Here is a 27,988-nt window from a genome sequence, read left to right on the forward strand (position 1 = left end):
CAAGTTTGTACAACACTGCCAACCACTTAAAATAAGAAAATCATATAAATCAATTATTTCAATACAAAGTGATGATATTATTACAAATATTTGAGAATTACAACTATGCTAAATAAATAATTTTAAAAAATTATTTAACATTTAAAATTTTTGGAAAATTAGAAATTAATACAAGTGAGACTTCTGGCCTTCTTCATTCAGTCAAAACTTTTATTTCTTGTGTGGCGTGTACATGAACAGTGAAGATTGAATGTGGTGCGGCCTAGCAACTTTTTCTTATCTCCATATTTTAATTAATATTTTAATTCAGGAAAATATTGAATGTAACAAATGATGTCGGTAAAGAAGAAAAAAATATGTCGAAATTTCTTGGAACACTAAAATTTATTTAAGAATTATAATATTTTTTACTAAATGGTTTTTACGCGGAAGGATGATTTTAATGTTTTAATATAATATAATGATACGTTGATACTATTTTTTTTATAATATTTTAACATCATTTATTAATTTATATTAGTATTTATAATTATTATTATTGATGATAAAACAATTTTAGACCAATCATAAATAACACATAAATAATATTATAATATTTTTAAAAAATATTATCAAAATACCATTATCGTTTAATATATACTATGTAGTTGATTTTTTTCTTTTTCAACTGCTGTGATGATAAACATATATATGTGTGGACAGTGGGTCAGTTGTGGGTTAAAGAAATATCCAGAGACTGACGACTCTGCACAGATTAGCGTGAACATGAAGTCGAATTTTGGTGTTTTCGTACTTTTCTCTCTTCTACTGGTACCTCTTGAATCTGTTTCACAAACTATGTTGCTCTTTTGTACTTTGATTTCTACTTTTGTCAAATCTAAGGTTTCTGTCTGTGTTTAAAATACCTTAAAGTTTTGTCTTCATTGAAACTCATAGGTTGGAAGTTTGAGCAGCGCAAGAAAAGACCTGAAAGGATATTGGGAAGAGACGATGAAGGAAGAAGCTATGCCAGAAGCAATTAAAGACCTTATCGAGGATTCCCATGTTTCAGAAGCAGGGAAGGATCGTTTTGTTAGGAACTTCGATGTAAAACCTAATGTCATACTATATCACACCCATGTTGTCCCCATGAAACAGATGCAGCAGAAGAATCAAGACTGAAGCTCCCATACACATATATGCAACAAATGTGAGGGATAGAAGTCTTGTTTAGCACCAGATTAATTACTGTTTTTAAATTTCTACTAAAAGTTTGAAGCCCTTTTAGTATAGATGTAATAGCTTTTAATCCTGGTGTTTATCTAGTAGTAATCCTTCTTTTAATAAATTTGCAGCATCTTGCTTTTAATCAATTTCTCACAATAATACTGCAGAATACATACTTTTCTCAACTCTCCCTCTCCCGATATTGTTGAGAATCCTCATAGATTGTTTGGTGGATCTCACAGATTAAAATAATCGTGTTTTTTTTTATCTTCTAAATCTCACAATTAATACATTTTTTTTATCTTCTAAATCTCACAATTAATACATAGTTGTCCAGAAAAAATTCAACTGGATGATGCTCTAAACTTCTAATGAAATTACTCCATCTATCACGTATTCATCTCTATATTTGTTTGAGATTTTTCTATGGAAACACAAACACACAGAAAAAGAAGGAATATAAAACCATTTTCTTAAAATCAAATAGTTAAAAACAAACAAGAAACATTCTCGTTCGGTTTCACAATAACAATATAATTAAGTTTTGTAAAAAAAATAATAATAATTCACTATTTTTTGTTATGTTTTTAGTGAAGCATTCATTATTTTTTACATCAAAATCAGTTTAAAGTATATTGTTTAGAGTATATAAGTAGTTAATATCACTTTATAATTTTGTGATGTAATAGTTTTGTGAGCTTGAATTTAATTTAACATAAGTCAATTTAACAAAAAATTTTGTTTGTTCATTTTATGTATCACCCACTTAACATTTTAAACTTAAATTATAATTATTTCATGAACATAATATAAGTATTACTCAAATAGGATACGAGCGAATAAATTGATAACTTAAAGAATATTAATACTTATATATATATATATATATATATATATATATATTTATTGTTTATATTGATTTACTCACGTGTGCTTAATCTCTTACAAAATTTAATATAAAATATTATTATAGTCAAATTTGAACAAAAGTCGCATAAGTGTTTCTGTCTTAACAAATATATATGATACACAATTTTAGCTAAAGAGAAGTTATATGATAATACTGATATGATAATTATTTTCCATGTTGGAGAGGAGAAGTTATGTTTATCAGAATGGTGTGTGAAGAATGAGTTATTTTAGTTGAAAAAGAAGAAGATGAAAGTGAGAAATGATGAACACATGAAAAGACGATATACATATTCTGTACTTGGTGGCTAAGGAAAGATGCTTTTCGCCTTAATCTTTATTCCATGCAATAAAATACTTAGATGACATAAAGTCTTACGTGTAGCTTCGGCCTTCCTTTAAATATTTGATATTATTCCTTCTCTCTATAATAAACAAATTTATGCACAAAGATTGAATTTCGGGTACGTAGGGATATTTCGGTGATTTTTCCTTGCTGCACCCTATCATTATTAATTGCACCTCCACGTAATAAACTCTTTGGTTTTCAAAACTGGGAATGCGCAAAGAAGTTATGAGGGTGCAGAAATTTGGGAATGTGCAAAGAAATTATGGCTGTGCAGAAAATTGGGAATGCGCAAAGAAGTTATGGCAGTGCAGAAAATTGATATGCACAATGAAATTTGTAGCGGTGCAGAAAATTGGGAATGCGCAAAAAAGTTCATTGGCAGTGAGAAAATTGGGAAGCGCAGAGAAATAATGGTGCAGCAGAAAAAAGGCCCAATTGATTATGTCTGGGTTTTGATGAGTGTTGGGCTCTAGTTCCAAGCCCATTCTCTTTTAGATGAGTGTTGGGTTTCTGGGATATTTGAATATCTTGAATATGACCCTCTTCAAGAACAACTTCCAAGAATTCTCTGATTCTTGCATCCATAGGAACACTGCAACAAAGAAATTGGGAAATAGCAAAAGAAAAAAAAAATAATGATACTTTTTTTGACAATATTTTTTTTATAATAATTACTTTATTTATATATATATATATATATATGGATGTAAAAATATATGTTGAAAGTCTTATATTAGAGAAAGACTAAAATATATAAATGTATATTTTATTTTACAAATTAATTTTATAAAATTAAGTTAATTTTATATTTTTTAATAGTAAATAATTTTATTTTATTTTTCTGTATTCATGGGTAACACGATATAAAGATTTTACTTAATGAAAATGTGGGGTTGGGTGAATCTAACTGGGATGCAACAAAACAAGTCGACAACAGATTCAAACAAGGTAGTAGTTGTACATAATGCTAACACTTTTCGTATGATTGAATTAACAAATAAACCAAATATTTACCTATTCTGTATTTAAATGAATAAAGTGGCAAGTTGTTGTCGGATCTCTATGGTAGATTTTTGTGTCGACAAATAAAGGTAGATCATGACACATGGACATAAAATAATTAACATTATCACTAATTTTAAACATGGAGAGATTTTGGCATATGTGCTGCTATGACTAGGTTGTTTCAATTTTTTTATTAATGTTTTGGTCTATTGTCCTTTTTTCTCTTTTACAAATATTTAAATATCAGAAATTCTATTAAAAATTTAAAAATTTTGAAATATTTAATAAAAATAAAATCTAATAACAACTCAACTAAAAACCTTCACATTTATTAAAAATGTGTACCCTATTCAAAATTACATAAATAAATGTAATATTTTTATCCCTTAGGTTTAGTTTGAGATAGTAATTGATGTTAGATTATGTATAGAAAAAAATTTAATAATAAATAAATAATTAAACTCTTTAATCAATTCAGTAATTTTCAAGATTTTATCAAATAATATTTTGGATTGATCTTGATAATTAAAGCTTTAGTAATCCAGTTCGACCTAGTCTGGTCCACTACGGGTTGGTTGGGGTTAAATAGGTTGTCTCACTCGCTCCCTTAATTATAAGTTTTTTAAAATAAAAAAAATTATAATTTTTTAGTTCAAATCTAAATAAATTTCACTCTAAAATGATGTTAAACCATTCAAAATAAAAAAATATCATATTATTCAAGTGTAATAAAAAAATAAGTACAACAGACGAACAAATAAGTTTTTAATATTGATAATTTATGTATCAGTTGTTCATCTGTAATATTAGAGTCTTGAATAGATAAAACTATAAAATTTTTTGTCTCTTAAAACATCTTTTTTTTATTTCATCTACGATATAATAAAAAAATTGTTAATTAATAATATTGAAACACAAAATAATAATTAACTAAATTAAATTAGGTGAGTTTGTGAGTCAATCCGGCTCACCACGGGTTCAAGTCGGTGAGTCGGGTTCTAAGTAAGTCAGATTGAAAATTAACCCGCATAAAAATATTACATTTGTTTTAAACCCAACCCAACTCAAATTCTAGTGGGCCGAGTTGGTTCGCGGGTTACAACCTATTTTCACACAACTATTAATAATAATGTAAATGGATAAATGTATAATCTTTCACATTATTAAGCACCTTACATTTCTTTTTAAATTTTTTTTTTGACCAAGATGAAAGAAGGAAGCATTAATATGTATGTATTTAGAGACGATAACTACAATTTCTTTATGTAATATTGGTAAGTTGTTTGTTTAATTTTAATATTTTTAATTTGATCTCTTGTTAAATTAAAATATTATTTATAATTTTTACACAATTAATCTTTCATAATACATTTATCTTTAATCATAAATTTAAATTAATGAGTTTTACTCAAAGACTGAAGTTAGTAAGAAATCTAATAATCTGATAACACGCGGTATATGATGGGTTCAAATTCTTTTTCCAAGAATAATCTATATTTTATGAATTAATTTAATAAGTTAGATCAGTGTTGTTAATTAAATGTTTAAAATGATTAATTGTTTTATACATGTGCTTGATTTCAATTCATTTATGGAGTATGTTATTTGTATCATTGATTGGTTTTATGACCGTGTTTTATACTAGGTAGATAATATTATAAAATAAAATAAAAACGTGCAAAATAATTATTTGTTTCAATATGTAATATATTTGAATGATTAAATAAATATTATGTCCTATAAATTTATATGTTTGTATATATTTCAAGGTTAATTTTTCAATAGAAAGCTCTCACTCCTTCACTTTCTCTCTTTCTCTCTTAGTCACACACATAGAGTCCTGACTCCCTCCCTATTTCTCTTTGTTTATTCTTTCATTGAACATTTTTGTGGTTAAAACTTCATTGTTTTTGTTTTTTATATGTGTTTTGTATATGAATGTATGTGGTGTGTTGTGTTAGGGAAAAAATAAGAGAAATGTGAAGACTTGAACAGATGTGGAAAATCCGTTCAGTCTTCAACAGATCTTGAGATTTGTCCACGGATATCGAGATCCGTTGAAAACTAGACGAATTTTTCACATTTATTCAAGTTTCTGCGTTACAACTCTTTTAATTTTTCTTGTTTTTAGTTTATTAATTTTTTTTTGTAAATTTTAGTTTTTGAACATTGTAAATGTTTATTTGTGTAGATTTTACATAATTTAATATTTTTTGTGTATAAAATTTTTTTTAAAAATAAAACAAATTGTTCAAAGAAAAAAGTGAGGAAATGAGAGCTACTGAATTAGGTTTTTAAAAAAGTGAAAGGTTGGAAGATGTGTTATTCAGTAAATCTTTACATCAATTCAGTAAAACTTTTAACTATAAGATAAAACGAAAATGAAGAGGCGAGGGAGTAACCCTCTTACTTTTTGCATATAAAATTGTTAATATTTAAAAATTGATGTCACGCTATCCACGTATTATTATTGTACTTTAATTACACGAAGGTCCACTTTGATCGGATCTTTTTCAGCGAATCTTAGTATTGACTGTGTTTGTTCTATCTGATAATAATTTCACTCAATTATTTTATTTTACTATAAATTTGATAACATCATACATAGCAGCTTAAATATTTTATAATATATACGACGATAATGCTTAGATATTATCTCTTCCTTTTCAACTGCCGTTTAAGTTTTTCTTAGAAATCATTAAACATAATAAATAAATCATTTTAGTAAAAGAATTGTGATTGTACGTTAAAGAAGTAGGGATGTAAGTTCGATTACTCTGAAATGAATACTTATTAAGGAATTTACATTAGTTTGTTAAACAATCGTGTGAGTTTTCAATTTTTATGAATAAAAAAATGAAGCTAATTTTTTTATTATTTTATTTACGTTTATTATTTTATTGAGTAATAAATCCATAAATCTGAAGAATTTATCGAATCATGGAGGTGTAATTAAAGTGTTAAAGGTTGCATTGGTCACTTTACGCTATTTAATATTATCTTTTTCTTTAAAAATATAAAAGTTAATTTTTTCAAAATATCATTTTACTTGTATAAACTCTTTTTTTCTTATTACTATTTTCTAACCTAGTATGGTTGAAAGAATTTGTTGTGACAATTGTAGAGAGGGACAACACACATATACACATAGATCTCCATATTGGTAAGATATTGTCCGTTTTAGGTTAAGCTTTTACATATTTATTTTTGATACCACTTCAAAAAGCTTCTTACCAATGAAGGTATTTTATGTGTATATAAACTCATATCTATATCTTATTTTATCTAATGTGAAACTTTGCTTGTATTCAACAGCAATAACGTGCAAAGAGATACCTAAGCTAAGAATAGGCTATAAATAGAGAAGGTTACTTGCAAGTCCTTCACATTTCAACACTCTTCAAAATGAGGTCTTTTCTTGCTCTGCTTGTCCTTTTCGTCTTCCTGGTATGTTTTCATTTCTCCTACCTTATGCCTTAACTTTACTTACATTTACATTTTATTTCCAACTCAATTTTACCATTCTATTTATCTTTATAATTGTCAAATATTTGCATTATAAATTACGTTCAACAACAACTTTGTCCTATTTTTTTTTCTATGAATGAAAATTTTATTTAATGTCCAAGTAAGTTACTGGCTTAAATTTTGAACGTTACTGGCACATAAGCCTTCCCATAGAAATTACAACCTATGCTAATTCAAATATCATAAGACATAAATTAGATCAAGACCTGTATAAAATTTTATGTAGTAAAAAGTCAAAATTTATATTATTGAAAAAGAATTTCAAAAGTAAAAGTTCGTTTTACATACTTACTTATATATATAAACGTTTATTATTATAATTAGCATAAATACAGGTGTTATCGTGTATGTATGTAAGTATTTTTTTAATATCTATAAATTATTTATATTTTAAAAATAATAATTCAAATGGTAAAATTTAAAAAAAAAACTAAAAATGTATGCAGTTATGGATAAAATTAATTTTAGTTCTTAAAATAAAAAATATTATAAGTAATATTATGTAAATAATTGTTTATTATGAATAATCATTTAAATTTGAAAATATAGTTATAAAAGTGTAAATAATTATTTTATAATAAGTAATTGTTTAAATTTAAAAAGTAGTTACTAAAATAATAAAATTAAAAAATATTTTTTTATTATGAATAATTATTTAAATTTAAAAAATAGTAATTAAGAGAATAAAATTAGAAAAATAGAAAAGACACCAATGAAGTCATATCGTAGTTTCTTAAAATCATATATTATTCATAAATTTTAAGCATTTTTATAAAGAGTCAAACCTATAAGCTTGTTAACAATAAAATTGTTCCATGTGTAAAGATCTTATTTTAATTAAGTAAATTATGTCATGTAAGGAAAGTTAGATTTATCTCCTACAATATATAATTGAGACAATTCTACCTAATCCTATATGCCGTAAGTAGTAGTTACATTTTCTTTTCTAGTTTGTTTTACATGGAATTTTTCTATGGGGCTATTAGTTTATTAATATCTATAAACATAAAGCTATGTACATATATATGCCTAAAACTTTATGCCAAATAAGATTTTTAATTAATTAATATCACGAGTGAAAATTTTAAAAAGTCATGCGAAATCTAAAACAAGATTATGTTAAGGTGAACAACAATATTTATACCTTCAATCTTTAAATGTGTTATACATTTTAATTAAGTAAATTGTTGTTTAATATCCAGCCAATTTTTACATTTACTTATCATATTATTTATTTTTTGTTTAAATGTGACTCGAATTATAATAATTATTTTCGAACGAAAACAGTGACATAATTTATTTAAGATATAGTATACTATGATTTGCCTTTTGGTAGTAATTAATTTTGTTTTTTTTCTTTATTCGAGAAGTTTGCAACAAATGTGGAATCAAGAAAAATGGGAGGAGAATATTGGAAAATGGTCACGAAACATCAGGATATGCCAGAAGAATTTAAAGGTCTTCCAACTTATGAAAATGATGAAGTTTATGTTAAGAGGGAAAGCAAAGTTGATGCAAAGGAAAAAAATAAAGCTATGAAAATTTTTGAACCAAGACCTAATGTTTCAGCTTATGGTGACAATTGATGCAAGAAAAGAAAGAAGTTAAATTTTTGAACCAAGACCTAATGTTTCAGCTTATGGTGACAATGACATTGATGCAAAGAAGAAGAAAGAAGTTAAAGAAGATTTTGAACCAAGACCTAATGTTTCAGCTTATGGTGACAACGACATTGATGCAAAGAAGAAGAAAGAAGTTAAAGAAGATTTTGAACCAAGACCTAATGTTTCAGCTTATGGTGACAACGACATTGATGCAAAGAAGAAGAAAGAAGTTAAAGAAGATTTTGAACCAAGACCTAATTTCAGCTTATGGTGACAACGACATTGATCCAAAGAAGAAGAAGAAGTTAAAGAAGATTTTGAACCAAGACCTAATGTTTCAGCATATGGTGACAATGAAGTTGGTGTAAAGGAAAAGAAGAAAGTTGTGAAAGATTTTGAACCAAGACCTAATGTTTCAGCTTATGGTGATAACAACATGGACGCAAAGAAAAGAAAGATGTTGAAGGAGATTTTGAACCAAGACCTAATGTGTCAGGTTATGATAATGATAACATCAAAGAGAAGCAAGAGGATAAAATTATACCAAATTTTCAATTTACCTATGACGAATAAACGAAGAAAGCTATAACTACTAATGATATCACGTAATAATAAAGTTTGTGTGCCATGTATCCAATGAATAATATGAAATAGTATATTATGGTTTTTATTTAAAGAATTATGATTATAGTTGATTGCTTATTATGGTTAAGAAAATAAAAAATATAACTTATTTGAAGGTAGATTATTAATACAAAAATCACAACAAAATGGAATTAAATTTTTGTTTTAACTTTTTTTGAAAAGTTAAAACCTATTCTCTACCATAATTTTTCAAGGAATCAATAATCAGTTGAAATATTTTCTGAATTAACTTAAATCTTTCTGGCATGTAGCACTTGCATAATTTGGTTATTTGAAGACTCTACGAGTTCTGATAGCTCAGAAAATTCACTGACCTTTCCAAATTTTACAAAATGCATCATCAAGAGATGGTGTTTTCTGCTGATGGTCATTGTATCTGTTGATTTATAAGGAGTTCTGTGGCTGTTTTGTCATTGTTTGTGTTGATTGATTTTGCTGTCTGTCATTTAGTTAGCAATAAGATGATCAACTGTTTAAACATTTTTTGAACTTTTAGCTAGTGATTGCGTTTTGTTGGAAGACCAGGGTTATGATTGTTAATTTCCTACTCAGTTGTATGATGTGTCTGACGCGCAGATTTTTATCTATGTACCAATTGCTTCAGTAATGGAAAATTTGGCTCTGGCATGTCTTCCTTGGAGTTTTTACTCAGGAGACTCTCTTGCTCGATGAAGCATTAGAACTTTATAAAGAAAATTGGAATGAAATTTCAGAACACGTTGCAACAAAATCAAAAATCTCATAGTATATTATACACATTGTTCAAATGCTAATTGAGGATGCCTATGTTGATTGTCGCATAGAAAAAAAAATATTACACACCAATTTTTCTTACACTTCTCTTTTTTTTTTGTCTTACCTTCTCTAAATTTCACTCTCTAGTACCAGTCAGTTGTTTTGGACAAATGTTTCTTGGAAAAATCTAAATGCCCGTCTAATATATTTTTTCACGCAAAATATAGACATTTTTTAGTAATCGTATCTAATATTTGACATCTATTTTTTATGATCAGAGTCTAAATCAGGATCATATTTATATTTAAATGATTTATTTTGTATAATTAATTTAACATAATATTAGTTCATCACGCTCCATGAAAAAAGAAATGAACTTTGGCCAACACGTAGTCATCGGGCCAGACAGTCGAATTCAACTTCAACACGATCGATTTTGAATCTTCTGTAATGGGTCCGACGCTGCCCTCCAACAAAGCAATAAGATGCACATTTTGAATTGGTTGCGACCAACAGAATCCAGAAAAAGGAATATGAGCGATTTATCGAAGATTGTCGTAAGTTTTGGTTTAACTATTAACGCTAAAAGTAGATAAAAAAACTGAAAGCATGCATGGCTGGATTATCTAATTAGGTTAAAGATAGGAAGAGAAACGTTGCAGTGAAAAATGAATTATACGCTGCATTGTAGGTGACATTTTTTGGTTCCATATTACAATATTGCATAATAATTATTCACCATGCTTCTCTCTTTCTGTGGATAACCTCCTGTCCTTTGCTCTCAGGTAGCATTCTCTTTTTCTTACGTACGTACCCCCTCGTGCATGCATGCATGCAAAAAATATCAGCATGCACCTTCGTATATTCCCGCCTTCAAAATCAAAACATGCACAAGGATATATGTTTATACAATTTGTTTACTGTGGCAGGTTTCGCAAGTTGCAGAATCCTTACGTGAGGGAGAGGGCCAGGTTTCTCTCTCTCTTTAACCTTCCCTTCCGTTGGAGAAGAAGTCATCCTTCCAAATGGCTTCTGATTCCAATTCCGATTCCCCACCACCACCAGATTCATCACCCCCACCCCCACCACCGCCGGACAATTCATCTCCTCCCCCACCGTCACAGGACAATTCACCACCTCCTCCCTCGTCAAGCGATAAGAAATCTCCGCCCCCGCCGTCTAATTCATCTCCATCTCCACCTCCGCCACCACCACCACCACCTCCTCCTCCTGATAAGAAATCAGGTAACCGCGAGTCACCGCCGCCCCCACATTCTGGCCATCATTTTTCTCCTCCTCCACCTTCAAAGAACCGGTTGTCTCCACCCAAGTCATCATCTTCAAGCTCGTCAGGAGACAGTGGAAACCAATCATTGAGCACGCCAATTATAATAGTAATCGCAGCAGCAGCTGTGATTTTTCTCCTTCTCCTCCTCATGGTCATCTTTGCGTGTATAAAAAAAAAAGAAATCTCAGTTACCCATTGATTACTGCCATAATCAACCTGATGGTATTTTTTTTTTATATTAAAGACAAATCCATGTGATGAACTTGGATTTGAGCACTCTTTTATTATCACTTCAAAGTTCTTAGAAATTATAGATGATGTCAATATCATTCTTATTTTTTCCATTTAAAATTTGTGAACTGCTGTGTTCTTCGAACAATTATAAGATGGTTGACGAATAATTAATGGGTACATGCAGATGGGTTTCACAAAAGCGAGTTTGGGTACAACAACAATAAGGTTGAGCATGTTATGCATATTCCTCCATATCCAGTTCCAGTTGGAGGTTGGTCAGCAACCCAGGGTGTTAGTTCTGACATGAGCACTGCCAGTTACTCTGGGCCCCATGGTCCCGTTTTGCCACCTCCGCACCCCACGGTGGCTCTCGGATTCAACCAAAGCTCTTTCACTTTCGAGGAGCTCTCGGCTGCCACTGCTGGCTTTAGCCAACACAACCTGCTGGGCCAGGGTGGCTTCGGATTCGTCCACAAAGGTGTTCTACCCAATGGCAAGGAAATTGCAGTGAAGAGCCTCAAATCCACTAATGGCCAAGGAGACAGAGAATTCCAAGCTGAGGTTGACATCATCAGCCGCGTCCACCATCGCCATCTCGTCTCTCTCGTCGGCTATTGCATCTCACAATCCAACAAGCTCCTCGTTTATGAGTTTGTGCCTAACAATACCCTCGAATACCACCTTCATCGTGCGTTCTCTCTTTCTTTCTAAAATTTCTTCAATTTTCCTCTTAGCCCTAACTTCACCAGTTTTATATAATTCAACTACTGGGTTCCATGAATACTTTTCTTTACACCGTTTATTGTATCTATACGATGAAAACCTGTCAACTTTTTTTCAGGAAAGGGTCAACCTGTGATGGATTGGAATACCAGGCTAAAAATTGCGATCGGATCGGCTAAAGGACTTGCTTATTTACATGAGGATTGTAAGTTATCTCTGACTATTCTTTTAATGATTAACGAGGAGGCCAACGTTAACATGACCTCTAACATTAACTAGGTCACCCTCGTATCATTCACCGAGACGTAAAGGGTGCAAACATTCTACTTGAAAACAACTTCGAAGCCAAAGTAAGTTATCTATGTCTAAGCGTTTCTTCTGGGATTACTTAATTAACAATTGGATCTATCCATTCAGGTGGCAGATTTTGGGTTGGCAAAGATTAGTCAAGACACTTCCACTCACGTTTCCACTCGTGTAATGGGAACATTCGGGTAAGAAATTAAACTGTAAATTATGTATGATACGTTTTTTCAAGTTTCAAGCAATGAAAGTGAATTAGTTTGCCAAACATTTCAGGTATTTGGCTCCAGAATATGCATCAACCGGTAAGCTAACTGACAAATCTGATGTGTTCTCGTTCGGTATTATGCTTTTGGAGCTCATAACAGGTCGGGAACCTGTGGATAACACTGGGGAATTTGAAGATAGTTTGGCCGACTGGGTAAGTATATATAGTTTTTAATTAATTCCCACGTACTTTCAATAACTTTAGATTTATAATTAATTTGAACCTTTCAGTTTGGGAGTTTGTGAATGTTTCCCATACTTATAATATAATAATGTCTATTTGTTCCATATCTATCTATGTGCATGAACAGGCTAGACCACTCTGTACAAAGGCAATGGAGGATGGAAGTTTTGAAGGGCTTGTGGATCAACGTTTAGAGGGTAATTATGACGAGCGCCAAATGTCATGTATGGTGGCTTGTGCTGCATTTAGCGTAAGGTACTCGGCAAAGAAGCGACCGAAAATGAGTCAGGTAATACTAATCATGGTTTATTATTTATCATACTGCATTCATTTGACTTTCATGTTCTCTTTTTAACTTAAATTATGATGGATATGAATGAATGAATTAGATTGTGAGAGTGCTGGAGGGTGATGTGTCAGTAGAAGTGCTTGGTTACGAGGGAGTGAAACCTGGGTTCGGCGGCGAAAGCGGGGAATATAAAGCTGACATGATGAAGTTCAGGAAACTAGCGTTAGAAGAGAGTGGCAGTGAACAATCATCTGCTGAATATGGCAATGCCGGCAGGAGGGTAGGAGCCCGAATGCACACTCCTTAATTCATGCATGCCATTTGTGATTTCATCATCAACTGAACTTTAAGGATATTAACTCCTGATCTTGCCACAAGTTTTTAATGATGTTCTCATTTGGCATAAGAGGGATCCAACAAGTTAAAGAAATGGAAGACACATTTCTTCAATTTATGAGTTTTAGTGAGTGATTGATTGAGTAGGATACTCTGATAGATTTGTAAACATTGGACAGTGAAGGGAATATATGTAATGTAGAACATGTGTTGTAACATTAATTAGTGGAAGCTCCTTTGTACTTCTTTTCGGATTCGGATTTATATGTTATTATAATATAAAATAGATGAAAATAATCTGAGGGCCAAATATGTCTTTTCATGTCTCTGTTTCTTTCTTCAAAGTTACCACCCATAATTTATTCAGAATCAGTACCAAGCATGTTTGGAAATACTTTTCTATCCCACTTAACAAATTTTTACAGAAACTTTATATTCATTATTTAATCTAAAAAACATTTTTTTTATCCCACAAAAAGATGAGCGATTTGCTTTAATCTCCAAATTCGGATAAGAGGAACCTCATCCGACCACCCATGAGTAGAGGGTGAATGGAGAGTTCCAATGATAAAGTAGTTTTAATAACAGTACTTCTTAAATAAACTTTAAAAATCGAGATTAAAAGTAAATATGTGTAATAAATTGAGATTGAATTGTGATTAGATTTTCACTAATTTTAGGCTCACCTCAAAAACTATAAATAGAGCTTAAAGGTAAGGAGTATCTAATCATATTTATTGTGAATTTAAGACTTTTTCTTACCCTTTTTGAATTAATTACTGACTTAAACATCGGACTACCTTTGGCAGTACCTTCGATCGGTTTGGAGAGCTGATGAAGGAGGACTTTGACTTAGAACGAACATAGGAACCATTATGGCTAAAGAATTAAAGCGTGAAGATGTGTTTTGTGTTTGGAGAACTGACGAAGGAAGACTTGGATTTAGAACGAACATAAAAACCCATATAGCTAAAGAGTTAAAGCGTGACTGTGTGTTTTGTAGAGTTGCCCGGCCCTACACCCAAAACATTTTTCCTTAAAAGTGATTGTAAAATATCCCAGTGTCAATGTCACATAAAGAGAATGTAAAATTAGGGAAGAAAATTTCTGATTAAAACTAAAAGAAATTAAATTAGAAATTGACTTAATAATTTTTTTAAAATATAATTATTCTTGTAGTTTTGAATTTTCTTTTTTGAGTTTTGTAATTTTTCATTTCGATCTTTATTGTTTTATTTTGTTTTCCGTAAAATGTTCATTTTTGCAATCCTTGAAATATTTTATTCATTTTAAACTGGTTAAATTTTAACAATGTATTTAATAAACCAAAAGTAAATTATTTACATGCTATAGAAACACAAAAAAAAAAGTATACAATGAAAGAGCTATAATAAAATTCCTTGCCTAAAAGTTTAGATTTAAAAAAAACATATAAAAATGTTTGATCCAAAATTCATAAATGTATTAAACACCAAACAGGTGATAATTGTAAAATATTATACATGTTTTCGTTTACGTTAATTATCAACGAGATTAAAATTTTAGTAAAATTATAACTTTTTTAGTATGCTAAAAGTAATATATATATATATATATATATATATATTTGTCGTAATGAATTAATTATTTATCCTACATTAAAACTAACTTAGGATTAAGCAAGATCAATCCTTTCTTAATAAAACACGTTCTTACATTTTGTTTGTTTCTAATTAAACCCTATTTAGATTTTTTAACCCTAAATACACCATATAGTTTGCGATTAATTATTCTTTTAAAATTTAAATTTATTTAATAAAAATAATAGTTTAAATTAATTAAAACAATTCAACCTATTCCGGCAATCAGATTTTAATCAATAAGCTTAATTCATAATTAAGTATGAAAAATCAATTAAACTCACCTTACATATGTAATTTATCTTTATATTTATATATATTTTGTGTTAAAGTGATACTAACCCAATAACATAGATATTTTATGGACCTTAAATTGATATTGTTTCAATAAAATTAATATTTATAGTGATTCAATTATAATTCAACACTCACATGTCCTGTTTACCTTGGTTACCTTGGTTACCTGCTTATCTATTAATCTTAAGAAATACATACCTTGAATATATCATTTAGTTAATATATCACACGTTATTATGTAATATTTTTATCCAACATATTATTTTATAAGCATTTATAAAACCTGCAATGCAGAGTATGATTTAAATACAATTATCAATAACTATTACTGAACAAACTTACATCGTGTTAAATGCACATTATTTTAATTTTAATATTTCTGTTCAAACTTAAAAGTTATTTGAATTTATAAAAAATAACAAATATTATATCTATATGTTTTATATATTCATCATTACTACATGTGACGCAACATGTTTATTTTAATGTATAAAAAAAATTAATTTCAACTTATTTAATTTTACAATATTAGAAATAATGTGTATATATAGTATATGGATGAATGAGGGAAATAATAATTAATAAAAGTATTAAAGTAAAAGAATTAGGGAAAGCAGACAATGAAAACAAAGCTGCTGTCTTTTTTTCATGCTGATTAAGAAAAAATGTTGTGTGGGTTGTAATGGAAGAACATGTAAGTTGTAACAAAACAAAATTAAAAAGGAAATTTCATATTATTTAACGTAAACAATTTAAAACATAAAATTATAATTTTTCAATGAATAAGATTGTTTAGAAAAACAAAGTGATTAAATAAGAAATAATACAAAGTGAAAAGAGTATAAAAAATATTTACACAATATTGTGAATGATTATATTAAAAAATTAAAATATATAATAAAATGTGATTAAATTTTAATTGGAACCTGAACTCGATCTGCATCGCAGAGTACAAAAGAACTCGTGCTTTTTAACACAACATTTTCCTTCGTCTCCTCAGCATTCACCACTGATTCCTTCATTCATTCACAAACTCGAGTGGTGCATTCGCAGAACAGAGATCTCACAGATTCACCGGTGATTGGTGATGGCTCAGCCGCTAGTGAAGAAGGACGATGACCGCGACGACGAAGGTTCTCTTCTCTTTTCCTAATTCGATCCGTTTTCTCTCTCATTTGCTCTTAGCGTTTTCCGTTCTCTCATTGCTACTGTTGGATCAATTCCTTTTGCTTCCAGATCCGTGTTTCATTTCCATTTCCGAATACTAGAGTAGGGTTCGCCTAGTTAGATATTTCAATTTTCAAGTTCCTCGTACTTAGATATCTCAATTCTCTACATCCTTATATTGAATCTTATGTTGTTCCTCTTTGACTTTCCTAATGGTCTCTAGTTTGATCTGGTTCGATTCCTTATCGTTTGTAAAAGCTCGAATTGATCTTGACAGATAATTTACAATGCAGATAGTGGAATAAGTTTCCCTGGATTAGGTGATAGTGGCAGATATTTAGCTCTTTGTTACATTTTTTTCCTTCCCTTTTTGGGTACCAAGTCAGGGTTTTGCATCGTCACGAATCCTACTCATAATTATTGATTTAATTGAGAATAAATTGTTAATGTTACTAATTGTGATGTGATTTTGGTTGTTGAGCAGCCGAGTATTCCCCCTTTATGGGAATTGAAAAGGGGTCTGTTCTTCAGGAGGCCAGAGTTTTTAATGACCCTCAACTAGATGCTAGGAGATGTTCACAGGTTTGTGTCGTGAACTAAAGGATGCTTATATTGTGATCTCGTTTCTGTAAATGATTCAGTGGTTGAATTCTCAGTCTGCTTGTTTTGTTATCTTATTTACAGGTTATTACAAAACTCCTATACCTGCTGAATCAGGGAGAGACATTTACAAAGGTCTAGAATGATATCCATCACCATGCTTATCTATGGAATTATGTTAGAGACCGCTGTTAATCCTTTCCTGAGAAATTTTATTTTTGCTAGGTTGAAGCAACAGAAGTTTTCTTTGCTGTTACTAAGCTTTTCCAGTCTAAAGATATGGGATTAAGGAGAATGGTCTATTTGATGATAAAGGAGATATCTCCATCTGCAGACGAGGTTACATGTTCTCATGCAACTTTTTTTTTTTTTTTTAGATTTATTTGTGTCGTCTATGATCTGTGCTACTAGCTTAGATTTTGATTGTTCTATGTCCTTAATTTTAAAATAGGTTATCATCGTGACAAGCTCTCTAATGAAAGATATGAATAGCAAAATTGACATGTATAAGGCCAATGCTATTCGAGTGCTTTGTCGAATCACTGATGGAACACTCCTTTCCCAAATTGAGCGGTATTTAAAACAAGCTATTGTAGATAAAAATCCAGTTGTTGCAAGTGCTGCTTTAATTAGTGGCTTTCATCTGCTCCAGGTAATAATCGTGTGTGTGTGTGTGACACACATATATATATTTGAAACTTTTTGAATGCTCGAATTGTATGCTGCTCACTTATTTTGTGCCCCTTTTACAGACAAATCCTGAAATTGTAAAAAGATGGAGCAATGAGGTTCAGGAAGCTGTTCAATCAAGGGCAGCCCTTGTACAATTTCATGCTCTGGCTTTGTTACATCAGGTATGCTTCCAGACAAGTTTGGTTATGCACTGGTTTTGTAGGTGTTGAAGCACCTTAAAACTGTCATCATTCTAGGGTCATTTAGTGTGTCAAGGTTTGTATGGTGGCCTGTATCTTTCTACTGCCAGTGCACTTTCTTGAATCATCACTACTCTTCATGGCTTATCACAGCTAAATGTCACGAATGAACTTATCTTCATTCTTTCCTCTTACAACATCCACCAATTAAGTACATTTCTTTGTGAGCTTAACTTAAATGAGCTTATGTGGGTGATGAATTTAACTATACATAGAGAAAGCAAAACTTCTTGAATTTCACCTGAAGATATTAATGTTTGTTTGTTTGGTTCCTGGTTCATGTTATATTATCACATTCTCTCTGCAGCTGGAATTTTTAGCATATTCATAATTATATTTCTAACTTCAACTTCAGCATCAATTAGAAGTGTTGCTTCTTATAGTACATAAAAAATTTCAAGTTCGAGTTTCTGTTCAGATATCTGTATTGTATCTTAGTTCAACTAAACCAAGTTTTAGATGCTTTGAACTTCATGTTGGTAAACAAGTTGAATGTCCCCTTCATTGATTGTATAGTGCTGTAAATTTTTGCACCTTCTGACTCGTTACACATCTAACGTAATTATCTTGTAGAATTAGTTTAGGCTGGATCATGATAGGAAATCCTATTCCTTTAACACCGTCCTCTAAGTTTTTTACTGTATCATTGCTGACTCTTCTTATCAAACAAAACACAAGTATAAATTCTAAAGAGAGTTACTGGTACATGGTGATTTGAACCATTGCAGATACGACAGAATGATCGATTGGCAGTAAGCAAGCTGGTTACTAGTTTGACAAGGGGGAGTGTTCGCTCACCTTTAGCGCAGTGCCTTTTGATCCGTTACACTAGTCAGGTGTGTTTCCTTCCATATGTACATTGTTGCTGGGGTGGTATTTATTTTCATAATCCTTTCTTCCGTCATCTATGTAGGTTATTTATGAATCAGGCAATAACACAGCGTCAGGGGAACGCCCCTTCTATGATTATCTTGAGAGTTGCCTTCGTCACAAGTCGGAGATGGTGATTTTTGAAGCTGCTAGAGCAATAACAGAGCTCAATGGTGTAACAAGTCGAGAATTAACTCCCGCAATTACTGTTCTTCAACTCTTTTTAAGTTCTTCTAAGCCAGTGTTGAGATTTGCTGCTGTCCGCACCTTGAACAAGGTAATAATTTCTCAAATTTTACTGAACTAATTTTTATGCTGCTGCAGAATAATGGGATATTTGAAATGTCACTCAAGTCTGAAAGCTCCCTGCCTGTGTTCTTTTTCCTTTTATGACTTGGAGGAGTTGATAGAAAATCAATACTCTCAGTGTTTGCTAAATATTCTAATGAGATTTGTGATGGTCAAACTGGACAGGGTTTAATCATTAAGTGTGACTTTGAAACTTTACAGGTGGCAATGACACATCCAATGGCAGTTACCAACTGCAACATTGATATGGAAAGTTTAATCTCTGATCAGAACAGAAGCATTGCTACCCTTGCTATTACTACACTTTTGAAAACAGGAAATGAATCTAGTGTGGATCGTCTTATGAAGCAGATTACAAATTTCATGTCTGATATTGCTGATGAGTTCAAAATTGTTGTTGTTGAAGCAATAAGATCATTGTGCCTGAAGTTCCCTTTAAAATATCGATCTCTGTATGTGTCCCTGTATATGGTTTTCAACTCCTCTGTATACCATGTTACATCTTAGATAGTTATTTCTTAGATGAATGTTCTCTGCTGATGGTTTGTATTCTGCATTTGTTTTCAGGATGAACTTCCTGAGTAATATTCTTAGGGAGGAAGGTGGTTTTGATTACAAGAAGGCAATTGTGGATTCAATTGTGATTCTCATTAGTGATATCCCTGATGCTAAGGAAGCTGGGTTGCTTCATCTTTGTGAGTTCATTGAAGATTGTGAGTTCACTTATTTGTCTACACAGGTACTACTTCCATCCTGTGCTTCATCATTCACAGTTTTTTGCATTTTGTCAGTAACCATTTTCCCCCTTGCACACTGTAGATACTTCACTTCCTGGGGATTGAAGGACCTAAAACATCAGACCCAAGCAAATACATTCGTTACATTTATAATAGAGTACATCTCGAGAATGCCATTGTTAGGGCAAGTGCCGTGAGTACACTGGCAAAATTTGGTGCTGCAGTTGATGCGTTGAAGGTGTTACTTGTTTTTGTTTGCTTTGGTTTTCTCTAAATGTTTTATATTACTTTTGGGGATATTTGGTGCTAACTTGAATCTCACTATTTTTTTTTAGCCCCGTATATTTGTTCTGCTAAGGCGATGTCTTTTTGACAGTGATGATGAGGTGAATTTCTTAACCTTGTTTTAACGTTTTATATGAGTTATGGGGCTTGAAGTGTTTTAGTTGTCTAAGTATTTTGTATATCTTGTTACTCATACCTGTAAGTTTAAAATTCAATTTTCAATTGTTTAAATCTTTCAAACAAATGCATGTTTGTTGTGTCAACAGTTAGTCAGTTAGAACAGTGCACAAAATAAAGAAAAAGAGGGAAAGTAATAAGGGTGAGGTTTTAGATTTGCTTGGGGAGGGAGATCCAGGTCTGTCAAATATGCGGGAATAAGAAAAAGAGTCCATTGTGTTCGGATACTGATGTTCAGTTCTGGATATTTTTTACTTTTTAAATTGTTAACCACTTCAATATATATTTGGTATTTTGATTTCTTTCAGGTTCGCGATAGGGCAACACTTTACCTGAACACACTTGGAGGTGATGGTTCAGTTGTTGAGACTGATAAGGATGTAAAAGACTTCCTGTTTGGGTCATTTGATATCCCACTTGTTAATCTGGAGAATAGTTTGAAAAATTATGTAAGTCCTCAGCATCTTTCTTGCTTACCACAGAGTGCATGATCTCATGTTTTTAATATGAATGTAGGAGCCTTCAGAAGAAGCTTTTGACATTAACTCTGTGCCCAAGGAGGTCAGGTCCCAGCCACTTGCAGAAAAGAAAGCCCCTGGTAAAAAGCCATCTGGTTTGGGTGCTCCTCCAAGTGGTCCCCTATCAACTGTAGATGTATATGAGAAGATGCTTTTGACCATTCCAGAGTGTGCAAACTTTGGGAAGCTTTTCAAGGTTCTTCCATTTTATTCTTGACAGAGGATTTTGTTTAATTTTTTTTATCTACTGTATACATCATTGCATTAAAATTAATGGCATACTAACATGCGTGTATTTATTTAGCATGTGTCTATATATAGATAGACACGTGTGCTAAATAGAAGACAAATTTAGATTCTTTCATATTCTATATGTGATGTTGTTCTTTCTATATCTAACGCAGTATGTATTTTTTTTACCAGTCCTCAGCACCTGTGGAGCTCACTGAAGCCGAGACAGAATATGCTGTTAATGTCATTAAACACATTTTTGATAGGCATGTTGTGTTCCAGTACAATTGCACCAACACAATAGCTGAGCAATTATTGGAAGATGTAATTACAATTCTAGACGCTTCAAATTCCACAAAATAACCCAACTCCCAGGTCTGTAATTTTTTTTTCCTATTACAGGTTATTGTGAATGTGGATGCTTCTGAAGCAGAAGAATTCTCAGAGGTGTTCTCCAAGCCTATCAGGTCTCTTCCTTATGATTCACCTGGACAGACTTTTGTGGCATTTGAGAAGCCAGAGGGAGTATCAGCAGTTGGAAAGTTTTCGAACGTTCTGAAATTTATTGTTAAAGAGGTATTGTTCTCTTTACTTTTGGGAAGCTTATTTGTTTTTTTATTATATGAATATCTAGATTTGTTTTATTTTATTTTATTTTATTTTTCAATGACCTATAATATTTCTGTAGCAATCTCATCCATAGATAAACTGGATCTTCTTCAGGTTGACCCTACCACTGGCGAGACTGAAGATGACGGTGTTGAAGATGAATACCAGCTGGAGGATCTGGAGGTTGTTGCTGCAGATTATGTGTTGAAAGTGGGGGTGTCTAATTTTAGGAATGCTTGGGAAAGCTTGGGCCCTGATTTTGAGCGAGTGGATGAGTACGGTCTTGGACCTAGAGAGAGCTTGGCTGAAGCTGTAAATACTGTTATCAACCTGCTTGGCTTGCAGCCCTGCGAGGTAAGCCCGTGATTTGAATTGCTGCTTTGGTAACTCTTTTGAGACCACTTGTATATGTCCTTGTTTGGTTTAGAACGATTGCATGTAGTGTTCAACACAAACATTTCAAACCTATGAACTCTCCTTAATTGCCTTAAACCCTCGCTACTGACCACTATTAGTGTCTAATATTATTAAAGGGATTGTGAAAAAGCATGTGATTGTACAGTTTTTATAGCTTATTTGTTGTACTTGATGGATATGCTGTAAAGTAATGATTGTTCTGATGAGTGTGTGCAGGGAACAGAGGAGGTTCCTCCCAATTCAAGATCACACACATGCTTATTGTCAGGTGTATTCATAGGGAATGTAAAGGTGCTTGTACGGTTGTCTTTTGGACTTGATGGTCCGAAGGATGTTGCAATGAAACTGTCTGTCAGATCGGAGGATGAAACTGTCAGCGATGCCATTCATGAGATCGTCGCAAGCGGCTAGTCCATTGAGTCAAGAAATATTGACTCAATTCAACCCTTTTTTGGTTAATGAGATTGGAGTTGAGCAGGCATATAGATCGACGTTTGTAAAGAATTTCAAAATTGTAATTGTTTTGTCCTTTACTCACTGCATTTCTTGTTAGACTAGCAACGATACTGCAACTCAATCGCCGCCGGCCTCATACCCTTCATTTTTCCGCCTAGCAGTCATTCTAAGATGAATATTTGAGGATAATGTTCGTGTCATCAAAGAATTGGATTTTGTTGAACATAATTTGTTTAGTACAGGAGACATGTTTCTTCACCTGATCGACCTTTACGCTTTCTTGTATTATGACAATGACGTAGACATGTTTATGTTTGAATATCATGATTTCTAGGAAGTGCTTTTTCATTCTTATATTCATAAAATGTGTTAAGGTATAAATTGAAAGTTCGTTCCTATTAATTTGATTTACAATAGTTATAATTTGGAAAATTAAGAAAATATTAATTGTGTTTTTCCTCTAATATAGCTAACAATTATTTATATCAAACTTAAATTGTATATTTCGCACAAAACGTGTATGGTGTAATTATCAGATCTTTAACTATGTATATTTGAAACCCCATGGACAAAAAGTATTAATTCCATCCCTGCTTTTATGGAAGAACGTGCATGATAGGCATAAGTCCACATGTCAGCATCAAAATCTTAATTGCAATTTCTTTTCAAAATTATGAATTTGGATATTTCGTAATAAAAATAAATAAATAAGTTGTGTTTATAAGCAAGACATAAAGGTCAGATTTCATAAAATAAATAAAAATAAAATAAAAAACAAAACGTCAGATTGCATAAAATAAAACAAAAATACTTCCGTTGCCAGGAACCAGGATCTCTTGAGTGAAAACCAGATATCCTAACCGCTGGACGACAACGAATATTGATTTTCACTGGAGTTTTAAATTTTATTACCCTAGGAATATTAAAATAAGGTCAGATATGCATAAAATAGATAAAACAAAATTATTTCCGTTGCCGGGAATCGAACCCGGGTCTCCTGGGTGAAAGCCAGATATCCTAACCGCTGGACGACAACGGATTATGGTATCATTTTGACAAATATAATAATAACAGATAAGTTGTACCGTTTGTTATTTTGAAAGAAACCACCTCGCAAATATACACACATTTTTAGCATCTATATGAAATCATAATTTAAGTGTATTAAAGAGTAAACAAATTTAGCAAAAAAAAATTGTTTTATTCCAAATTAAAGCAGTAACTTATTACTACTACTGATAATAACAATCAACGTGTTAACTCTACACCCAGCGTGACATTAAATGCCTCAATCCTTTAGATTACCGAAAGTCATTATTTTGGTGGTTTCACACAACATGGATTTGTTACAAGTAGTTAAGTATTTGCAGTTAATTCTCAATTTATTTAGGATTGAATTTCTTCCTAAAATCTTACTTATCCAAAAAGATTCCCAGGGTATTGATAAAATTATTCAGATGTAATAAATTTTATGAGGTCAATTGCACTACACATGGCAGTATTAGAAGTGTGTCCTTGTACTATTTAATACAAACAGAGAAAATTAAGTAATAAAAGAGAGATGATGAGATAATCACATTGAAAAAATGGGAGAAGTAAAATTGAAGGAAACAATTGTTGATTGCCACTTTAAGAAGTGGACAAAAGACAAAAACCAGAATGGGCATGCCTCTATAAATTAAAGCTATATAAAACTGAAAGGCTATAAACAAAATACAATTAAAGCATACGCTCTTATTCGTTAATTTAATCTAAATACACATCCATCCGCATAATTTATTTCTTCACACAAAGCTGAAGCCTCTGATTTCAGGTGCTCCCACCAACGTATGTGCAAGCATTGTAACCTACCATGAGGAGGAAATCGAGTTAGACAACCCACACACACCGTATAGGTATTCGTATTACGTATTATTATACCATAACCATGCCGTAGATTAGGAACCAGAACAACGCCGTATATTATATAATTCAATTTCCAATAGTTCACCAAACATACGCCACCTAAACTGTCAAAAGCATTAGTCTTTTTTCTTCTATAATAAAAGTAACCTTTTGCAAAAAAGGGCCGTTGGTAACTTCAACATCACACCTTTGTGACAGCTAAGACAACTTTATTTTTTTTCTTCCGATTCTATGATTCTATTCCTATCAGAGAACAGTATTCTTCACCACTTTAACTTCTCATGCCTAGTTTTCATTTTGGATTAAGCCTTGATAGGTAACTATGGAACTATTTTTTATTATTATTCCTCGTTCAAAGTGGAATGATTAAAAATTGAAAATTGAGAACTTACTTGGATTTTGGGATGTCAGTGTTGCTGATTGGGAGAAGTCACAGTTCCATTGATTTTTGCCAGATGTTTGGTAGTAGAGATTCATCGCAAATGCAGCATGGGATGCTACTGTGTTAGGCTCAAAACAAGCACCTCCCGGTTGAATTGGTCCACAATCTATGCCATGGCTACAGGCGTAGTCAATATTGGCTTGCAACTGATTATCAGAAACTCCTGCTTTGGGTACACACCATCCAGAAGTGTTGGGTGCTGGAGTAACAGGAGTTTTTGGACTAGTTGATGGAGCCTGTGGACACAATATAAAGAGGCTGCACGTTATAGAAAAGTCTTTTATGAAACTTATCAGCCTTTTTATAAAGTAGCAATTTCCTCACCTGCTGGCTCGACTTGGCTAAGCCAGCATCGTATGCCATGGTACCATCAGTTTTGAACAACCCAAAGGCGCGTTCAGATCCTGGACCGGGTTTGAGATCCTCATCATAGAGTGCAAAAATGTAAGTGTCCACAGACTTCCCAGGCATCAAAGGTGTCCCAACCAATGATCTAAGATGATTAATCAGGTTCCCGTTAAAGGCCTTTGCATTTTCAATACCAGGTCCTACTTCGTTACTGTCACCACGTGAGGGCCATCCAGTCTCAGCAACCACGATCTCCACGTCCTGGAACCCCATCGAAGTCAAAGCAGAATGTACAGCGTCAACCTGCACAACATTCACACGCCACTATTTAATAAACCAGATGAGATCCTTAAACGGTTAGCAGCATAGTTCCTGCACCAACCAAGTTTTGGAGCCACCAAAAGCTAGCGTTTGGGTAAATCAGAGTTATTGCATATGCTAAAATCAAAGGGGCAATTGAATTGGACCAAGGACAAGTGGTAGGTTGTTGGTAGCACAACGGTGTTCCTCGACATTGAAATCTTTCCTACCTTTTTTATTCCCACAGGTTCAAAAAGACAAGGGTTTACCTACCTACCATATTCACTCACTGTGACCCATTTTCTTTATCCATGCCCAACATGGCAACAATTATTGATGGTTTGGAAGGACTTGTTTTGTGACCACACTGTGTGCCAGCCTGTTTCCAACCAGAGTGAGAGTATGCAGTAATATTACTCAACTATACATGGATAAGAATAACTTCACTCTTATCTTGGGTTATTACACCGGAGTGAGTCAATCCAGAATCCTTGTCAATTTTTCTTTATTCTTACATATGAAGTCATACATCTACGTGTGAGTAACTACATCTACTTTCAAGTTTAGTCCTGAAAGTTCAAGCCACATAAACTCAGATGAAGCATACTGCATCATAAAATAAGAATTTTATTATAAAATGAAATGTTGTGAATGATGGAGTTGTTTCAGCAACATGACTCTCATTGCAGCATCACGGGCAAAAATAAATAAAACGTTGATAAACAATTTAGTCATGTATGTAGACGAATCAAACGACTTTCCATTTGAAAAATGGAAAGAAATCACCGTCATCGTATTATTATATGAATCTTCACGACAGCAATAACAGGAAAAAACAAACTGAGCAAAAAGATCACGTCATGGATAAGAAATTAATTTAAGCAAGCGATCTACTCTGTGGATTGAATTCGAACCAAGAATGTGGGTGAGAATGAGATCGACATTAACTATTAATTATTAGTTATTATAGTTATAAAATATATCAATAATAATATATGATTAAATTTTGAACCTTGATGTCCTTCTAATGCTGAAAGACAAGATTAGCTATCTACTCGGTGGATTGAAGAGCAAGATTTGATTTGAAAATAGTGTGTGGGTGTAAGGAGAAACAGTGTGGACACGTGGACGGAATGTAGAAAGCAGAGGATGATTGTCTACTTGACTCCCACGTCAACTTTTTATAATAAAAAAATATTTTTAAAAGCGAAAAAACAGTGAGAGCTACTGTACTCACCTGGGCATCGAACATATTCGTGTAAAGTTTTCCGTTGCCGGAGTCTACCCGCCCCGAGTTCGGTTGGAAGAGGCAAAACGCCAGCGTTTCGGGTCTCGGGTCGCTCTGGTAAGCGAAGAACGGGTACGGGTTGATAGTGAACGGAGATTTGTTATCCTTCAGAACCGTCAGCAACTGCTTCAGCGTGTTCTGGAGCGCTGGGTTGAACAGCCCGGACGACGGCGGATCCGATTGAGTCAACACGGCCATGGAGTGCACAGTGGAGACCTTGATCTTCACAGAGGCCGCGTTGAGGGCATTCTGGAGATTTTGCATCGCCGGCACGAGCTGGGAGGCAAGACTCTGGTCGGCCAAGGTTAGAATCTCGTTGCCGACGGTGATGAGAGTGATGTTGCTGGCCGGGTAGTAGGGCAACACGTTCGCGTTAACCCACTGAGTGGCCGCGTTGGGATCGGAGGCCAGACTCGGAATGTCGCCGTTGGCGGCACCGATGACGATTCCGATGCCGGAATTGGCGAGGGCCTTGATGATTGCGGGATCGGCACCGTAGAGGCGGACTTTTCCAATGGAGGTGGATTTGAGGAGCGAGGCCGTGGAGTCCGGCGGCGGAAGGTTGTCGGCGACCTGGCCATAGTTTACTCCTACGAAAGATTGAGAGTCTGCAAGAAGAAGTTAAAGAAATTAAAGATTTTAATTTTGTTGAAAGCGGTTGAAAAGGCAACAGTAAAAACAGTAACGGTTGGAAAAAGAGGTAACTAACTAGCGAGGGAGAAGGTGATGACAAATAGAGAAAGGAAGAGGAAAATTGAAGGAGAAGGTGCCATGTTAGCCATTGCTGGGAAGTGTATGAAGGAAGAGATGTTGTGTTGTTATATAAAAGGAGAAAAGGCAAAACCCACAAATAAATATATTAAAATAAAAGAGTTT

At 32.7% G+C, this 27,988-nt stretch overlaps 4 protein-coding genes, 1 non-coding gene and 1 pseudogene across 5 annotated transcripts; 4 read left to right on the plus strand and 2 right to left on the minus strand.

Moving 5' to 3' along the window:
* Positions 1-679: 679 nt before the first annotated feature.
* On the plus strand, positions 680-1,352 carry LOC148195792 (uncharacterized). The gene is made up of 2 exons (XM_088094866.1): positions 680-810; positions 937-1,352. Exons 1-2 carry the CDS (start codon positions 691-693, stop codon positions 1,159-1,161), a joined length of 345 nt encoding a protein of 114 aa, XP_087950992.1. The 5' UTR covers positions 680-690; the 3' UTR covers positions 1,162-1,352.
* A 7,037-nt stretch (positions 1,353-8,389) lies between these two features.
* On the plus strand, positions 8,390-9,174 carry LOC148195793 (uncharacterized; annotated as a pseudogene).
* Positions 9,175-12,691: 3,517 nt separating this feature from the next.
* LOC148195794 (proline-rich receptor-like protein kinase PERK4) lies at positions 12,692-13,825 on the plus strand. Its single transcript, XM_088094606.1, has 4 exons — positions 12,692-12,720; positions 12,806-12,950; positions 13,108-13,269; positions 13,370-13,825. The coding sequence occupies exons 1-4, from the start codon at positions 12,707-12,709 to the stop codon at positions 13,574-13,576; spliced, it is 528 nt and encodes a 175-aa protein (XP_087950732.1). The 5' UTR covers positions 12,692-12,706; the 3' UTR covers positions 13,577-13,825.
* Positions 13,826-16,477: 2,652 nt separating this feature from the next.
* On the plus strand, positions 16,478-23,087 carry LOC148195795 (coatomer subunit gamma). Its single transcript, XM_088094624.1, has 18 exons — positions 16,478-16,654; positions 17,173-17,270; positions 17,373-17,423; positions 17,514-17,627; positions 17,740-17,940; positions 18,041-18,142; positions 18,949-19,056; positions 19,134-19,367; positions 19,601-19,851; positions 19,967-20,138; positions 20,219-20,374; positions 20,472-20,522; positions 20,907-21,047; positions 21,115-21,312; positions 21,540-21,671; positions 21,750-21,923; positions 22,071-22,310; positions 22,590-23,087. The coding sequence occupies exons 1-18, from the start codon at positions 16,609-16,611 to the stop codon at positions 22,782-22,784; spliced, it is 2,664 nt and encodes an 887-aa protein (XP_087950750.1). The 5' UTR covers positions 16,478-16,608; the 3' UTR covers positions 22,785-23,087.
* Positions 23,088-23,796: 709 nt separating this feature from the next.
* On the minus strand, positions 23,797-23,868 carry TRNAE-UUC (transfer RNA glutamic acid (anticodon UUC)). The gene has a single exon. It is a non-coding gene; the product is annotated as a tRNA-Glu (tRNA).
* Positions 23,869-24,372: 504 nt separating this feature from the next.
* Positions 24,373-27,978, minus strand: LOC148195796 (glucan endo-1,3-beta-glucosidase 7-like). Its single transcript, XM_088095028.1, has 5 exons — positions 27,822-27,978; positions 27,062-27,720; positions 25,501-25,827; positions 25,127-25,412; positions 24,373-24,676 (listed from the first exon to the last, which is right to left on the minus strand). The coding sequence occupies exons 1-5, from the start codon at positions 27,892-27,894 to the stop codon at positions 24,639-24,641; spliced, it is 1,383 nt and encodes a 460-aa protein (XP_087951154.1). The 5' UTR covers positions 27,895-27,978; the 3' UTR covers positions 24,373-24,638.
* Between the last annotated feature and the right edge of the window lie 10 nt (positions 27,979-27,988).

Source organism: Vigna umbellata, chromosome 7, assembly GCF_029865625.1.
Source record: "Vigna umbellata cultivar VRB3 chromosome 7, Vumbellata_1.0, whole genome shotgun sequence".
NCBI lineage: Eukaryota > Viridiplantae > Streptophyta > Magnoliopsida > Fabales > Fabaceae > Vigna > Vigna umbellata.

Bases quoted from the DNA above. Each gene is read 5' to 3' on its own strand.
- LOC148195792 (XM_088094866.1), top strand. From the start codon at position 691: ATGTGTGGACAGTGGGTCAGTTGTGGGTTAAAGAAATATCCAGAGACT. The intron at 811-936 runs GTACCTCTTGAA...TGAAACTCATAG, and splicing joins TACTTTTCTCTCTTCTACTG to GTTGGAAGTTTGAGCAGCGC.
- LOC148195794 (XM_088094606.1), top strand. The intron at 12,951-13,107 runs GTAAGTATATAT...GTGCATGAACAG, and splicing joins AAGATAGTTTGGCCGACTGG to GCTAGACCACTCTGTACAAA. The intron at 13,270-13,369 runs GTAATACTAATC...TGAATGAATTAG, and splicing joins AGCGACCGAAAATGAGTCAG to ATTGTGAGAGTGCTGGAGGG.
- LOC148195795 (XM_088094624.1), top strand. From the start codon at position 16,609: ATGGCTCAGCCGCTAGTGAAGAAGGACGATGACCGCGACGACGAAG. The intron at 17,424-17,513 runs GTCTAGAATGAT...TATTTTTGCTAG, and splicing joins AGGGAGAGACATTTACAAAG to GTTGAAGCAACAGAAGTTTT. The intron at 21,924-22,070 runs GTATTGTTCTCT...GATCTTCTTCAG, and splicing joins TGAAATTTATTGTTAAAGAG to GTTGACCCTACCACTGGCGA.
- LOC148195796 (XM_088095028.1), bottom strand. From the start codon at position 27,894: ATGGCTAACATGGCACCTTCTCCTTCAATTTTCCTCTTCCTTTCTCTA. The intron at 25,413-25,500 runs GTGAGGAAATTG...TTGTGTCCACAG, and splicing joins TAGCCAAGTCGAGCCAGCAG to GCTCCATCAACTAGTCCAAA. The intron at 24,677-25,126 runs GTAAGTTCTCAA...TCCTCATGGTAG, and splicing joins ACTGACATCCCAAAATCCAA to GTTACAATGCTTGCACATAC.